At 35.3% G+C, this 4,171-nt stretch overlaps 1 protein-coding gene across 1 annotated transcript; it reads right to left on the bottom strand.

Annotated features, from left to right (window-relative positions):
- Nucleotides 1–442: 442 nt before the first annotated feature.
- On the bottom strand, nucleotides 443–3,239 carry LOC110599728 (H/ACA ribonucleoprotein complex subunit 4). Its single transcript, XM_021736288.2, has 2 exons — nucleotides 1,228–3,239; nucleotides 443–979 (listed from the first exon to the last, which is right to left on the bottom strand). The coding sequence occupies exon 1, from the start codon at nucleotides 3,142–3,144 to the stop codon at nucleotides 1,297–1,299; it is 1,848 nt and encodes a 615-aa protein (XP_021591980.1). The 5' UTR covers nucleotides 3,145–3,239; the 3' UTR covers nucleotides 443–979; nucleotides 1,228–1,296.
- Between the last annotated feature and the right edge of the window lie 932 nt (nucleotides 3,240–4,171).

Genomic DNA, 4,171 nt, shown 5'->3' with positions numbered 1-4,171 from the left:
TTTTATTTAGATAAATAATAACGATTAAAATATTAATATTCACATCATATCAACATATTAATATTCACATTATATCAGTAATTCTAATCTCAATTTTAATTATGAACTGTAATTAATAAAAAAAAATGAGTAAAATTAATAAAAATGCTATAATTAATATCAAAATTTTAAATTAAACTAAAATTGATAAGAAGTTTTAAAATTTTTTAAACATTTAAACCATTTTAAAATTTTATTATTTAATCTCTCTGGTCAATGTTAAAATAAATAAATTAATTTTTAAAAATTTAATTTTATAAAATATAATAATATTTTAATTGAATCATTTAATAATAAAATTAAAAAGTTAATTTTAACAAAATACTGAGAGCTCATAATTTTTCCAATAACTTGGGAGTTTCAAGCCAAAAATGCAGAACCAACACATGAAAATGAAATGTGCACCCATAAAACGTTAACCATACTCATTCATGCCGGTCAACAGAAAGTTCATAAGCTGAAACGAACATGCACTTAGATTCTTTTTTTTTTCCAGGATAAAATTTATTATAGGTTTGAAAATGGCTCAAGCTCTACAAAGTATACAAGCCACAACCATTCAGGCTCCAGAGCCCAACTTATATAACCCAACAGAAGAATAAAAACCTTAAGACCTGAAAAAGCTTGACCCAGCAACCGAACTCAAAAAACAACAAAAGAGCAAGTTGCGCCATCCCCCTCCCATCGTTTAGTCGCCGCTTCCATTCAGAGCACCAACAGCCAAAAAACACGAGATCAACACAGAGGAGCACTAATGGAGGAAATCAAGGTTTGTTGCCGAGCAAAATCAGGAGAAGACCAGGAGCCAAGCACGTTTGTAGTATTACTACAAACAAGCAGAGGATGACGGGTATCACAACAGAGCAGCCATGCCTCTCTTACCAAGAAAAAAACACATCATGATTCACTAGCTCTCTAAGTGCAGATGGTATAGGAAAGTCTGGAAAGAAGAATGAAGAAATTTTGATTTATTCAGCACATGTTGCAGGTAGAAAAGCATTGCCATGAAATTTCAATGCAGAGGAAAAGTAACGAACGCTAACAAAAACAACAATTCAATAGACATATAATATAGAATAATACAAAAATGTTGCAACCATAAAAAAGGGAAAAAATTATCTAGCGTGCAGAACAAAGTTATGGAAAATGATTCTGCAGAAACTGCATTAAAAAGATTACAGAAACTACCAAATTATCATTGCAGGCGCCATAAAATTAATCTAAGCACCCTTTTAGAAATACCCCTTGAATGGAGGTCTACACTTCTTCAGTATCTTTGTCCTTCTTTTTCTTCTTTTTCTTGTCCTTCTTCTCACTTCTATCAACCCCACCATTACTTCTGCCATCATCAATGGTTGCAGCCTCCTCAGCCTCTTTCTCTTTCTTCTTCTTCTTCTTTTTCTTCTCAGACTTCTCTGTGTCAGGTGAACCAGCTTCACCTTTATCACTGTGTTCCTTTTTCTCAACCTTCTCAGTCTCCTTTACCTCTAAAGTTTCTACATCACCATCTTCTTTACTCTTCTTTTTCTTCTTCTTTTTCTCTTTCTTATCATCTTCACTTTCTTCAACTCTACCTTCTTTCACCTTCTTTACCACAATTGCCTCTTCCTTTTCAACTTCTACAACTTTAACTTTCTTAGCAGGTGCTTGAGCAGTAGGACTATTAGTACTTTCATCCAATTTGCGCTTGCGCCCTTCCCCATCTTCACCATCCTTACTTTTCTTCTTCTTCTTCTCCTCCTTCTCCACTTCTCCACTCTCTTCATTAACTGCAGAAATCTCCTTTGCTGGTTCATCTGCAGCTGCAAGGCTAGCAACTATAGAATCACCTCCAGTGGGCAAAACCAAATTCCTCATCCATTCTTGAGGAGTATTCCCATTTGGCTTCCCATGCTTATCCAATTTCCCCTCTGCAATCAACTTCTTCTTCATGGAAGCCCTTGGTCCCAACCCCCATTTCCTTGGGTAAGTATCCCGATCCATCACAACCCTCTTAATCTTTGCCACAACACCATGATCACATGTAGCCATCACTGCAGTAGTCATCTCTGCAATCCCCAAAGCAATGGCCTCACCCTTGGTAGTCATCAGTACAACTTCCTCACCAACCTCAATATCATTCTCAAACCTCAACAATCCTGGAATCATCAACTTGGCACCATAACAAATTGCATTCACTGCAGAATCCTTCACAACCAACCTCTTATAACTAGTCAAAAGCACTTCAAGAGGCATAATCACTCTCCTCAAATAGCTCTCATCCCTGTAATTATCATAAACCCATTGGGCATCCATCACATCATGCATGGTCACCATATTATCTCTCTCCCCCAAAATTCCAGACCTCACTCTCCTCAATTCCTGCATATGCCCACCAACCCCAAGAATCAATCCCAAATGAACGCACATAGTCCTAACGTAAGTCCCAGCTTCACAAGAAATCCAAAAAACAACCAAATGCCTATCTGGGTCATACTCCAACAACTTACTCTCATAAATTGTCCTAATCCTAAGTTGCCTTTTCACAGCAGAAATCAACGGCGGTCTTTGAAAAACCGCACCTGTAAGAGTCTCGAGTGCTCTAGCTACTTTGGCAACATCAGGAACCTTATCATGTAATCTTGCTACACAAACATATTCCTTACCCGCACCCTGTTGAGATTTAACAAGGCGGGTGGCTCTATCAATACAAACAATCAAGTTACCTGTAACTTTAGGGTCCAATGTACCACTATGCCCTGTTTTCTCGACCCTCAGAATACGTTTGATCCAAGCAACCACCTCGTGCGAAGATGGGTTTGCAGGCTTATCAAGATTCATAACACCATATCGGATGTACTCAACGAGAGGACGCTTCAGAGGAGAGTAACCAGAAGGAAGAGGAGTGTAGTGGCCAGTACGAACATTGAGGCGGTCGTAATTTTTAAGAAGAATAGGCCACTGTGAAGTGTCAATTGACGGAGTAAAGCTCTGGGGCTTGATCATGAAGTCTCCGGCGGCATCATTCGTGTCCTTTGGCTTTGTATCTGGTTCTTCCATGGCTTGGGCGGTGTTCTTTTTCTTGTGTTTTTTCTTCTGTGAACGGGAAACCTCAACCTCGGACATGGTTCAGTAGCTTTGGCTGCTGAGGTTTATTAGGGTTTTTGTGGGATTTGGAAGTGGCGATCAGAGCGGGAGGGTTTTAATGTGGAAATGAAAATTTATAGGGTTAGGGTTTTGGTACGAAGGGCTAGAAAGAGGATTATTTTGGGTCGGGTCGCACCACCATTCAAATACTGACCCTTTTTGTGACAAAGGCATAATGACAAGGCCCATTTTGACACATTAGTTTTTTTTTCTTTTTTTTTTTTCAAAGTGATTAGATATTAGGTAATTTTTTTTATTTCATTCAAAGCCTTTATTTAAAAAAGTTAATTGATATCTTTAATTTAAAACGTAAGTTTTATAAAGCTTAAATATTTTAAATTATCATCAATAAACGACCATTTAAAAAAAATTAAGATTTTTTTATTATTTTATGATTTAATCCAAATTTTTAAACATTAATAATATTGTCCAAAATTTAAACTTTATTTAATTTTATTAAATTTAAAATTTAAATCAAAAAAATATATATTTATTAATGTAGCAAAGTCACATGACTTATCTTATCATATTAATATGACATGTAGATAAAAGTTATTATTAAGGGATTGGAATATTTAAAAGACATAATTTTAAATTATTTATAGATTATTTCATAATAAATTATTATAGTATAGTTAGTTATTTTTCATTTCTTGATTTGTATATAAATGTGAGATTACTCAAGATATTTAATAAAATAAATATTATTTTTCTTCCAAAAATATTGATATGTTATAGTTGCTTCCTTGCTCGAGAAAGCCTTTTCTTTTTTTTCCACGTGAAGACTTCTCTATAGAGTCTTTTCTGCTCCTCTTCTCTTTCCACGTGAAACCTCATCTCTTTCTATGCAAAATTTCTTTTTCACGCAAAGTTTGCTTTTCTTCTTGTTAGTATCTCTTCCTTTTCTGTTCCTCTCTTATCTTCTACTCTTGCCAAACCCTAATTCATGTCTGCTGATCCTAAAACCACAAATTTGGAAAATGATTATCTTACTAATCCTTTTCAT

Source organism: Manihot esculenta, chromosome 14, assembly GCF_001659605.2.
Source record: "Manihot esculenta cultivar AM560-2 chromosome 14, M.esculenta_v8, whole genome shotgun sequence".
Lineage (NCBI taxonomy): Eukaryota > Viridiplantae > Streptophyta > Magnoliopsida > Malpighiales > Euphorbiaceae > Manihot > Manihot esculenta.
The sequence above is the reverse complement of the archived record's forward strand: the minus strand, read 5'-3'. Positions and strand labels throughout refer to the sequence as shown.

Excerpts from the sequence above, each read along its gene's own strand:
- LOC110599728 (XM_021736288.2), bottom strand. The coding sequence starts at position 3,144 with ATGTCCGAGGTTGAGGTTTCCCGTTCACAGAAGAAAAAACACAAGAAA.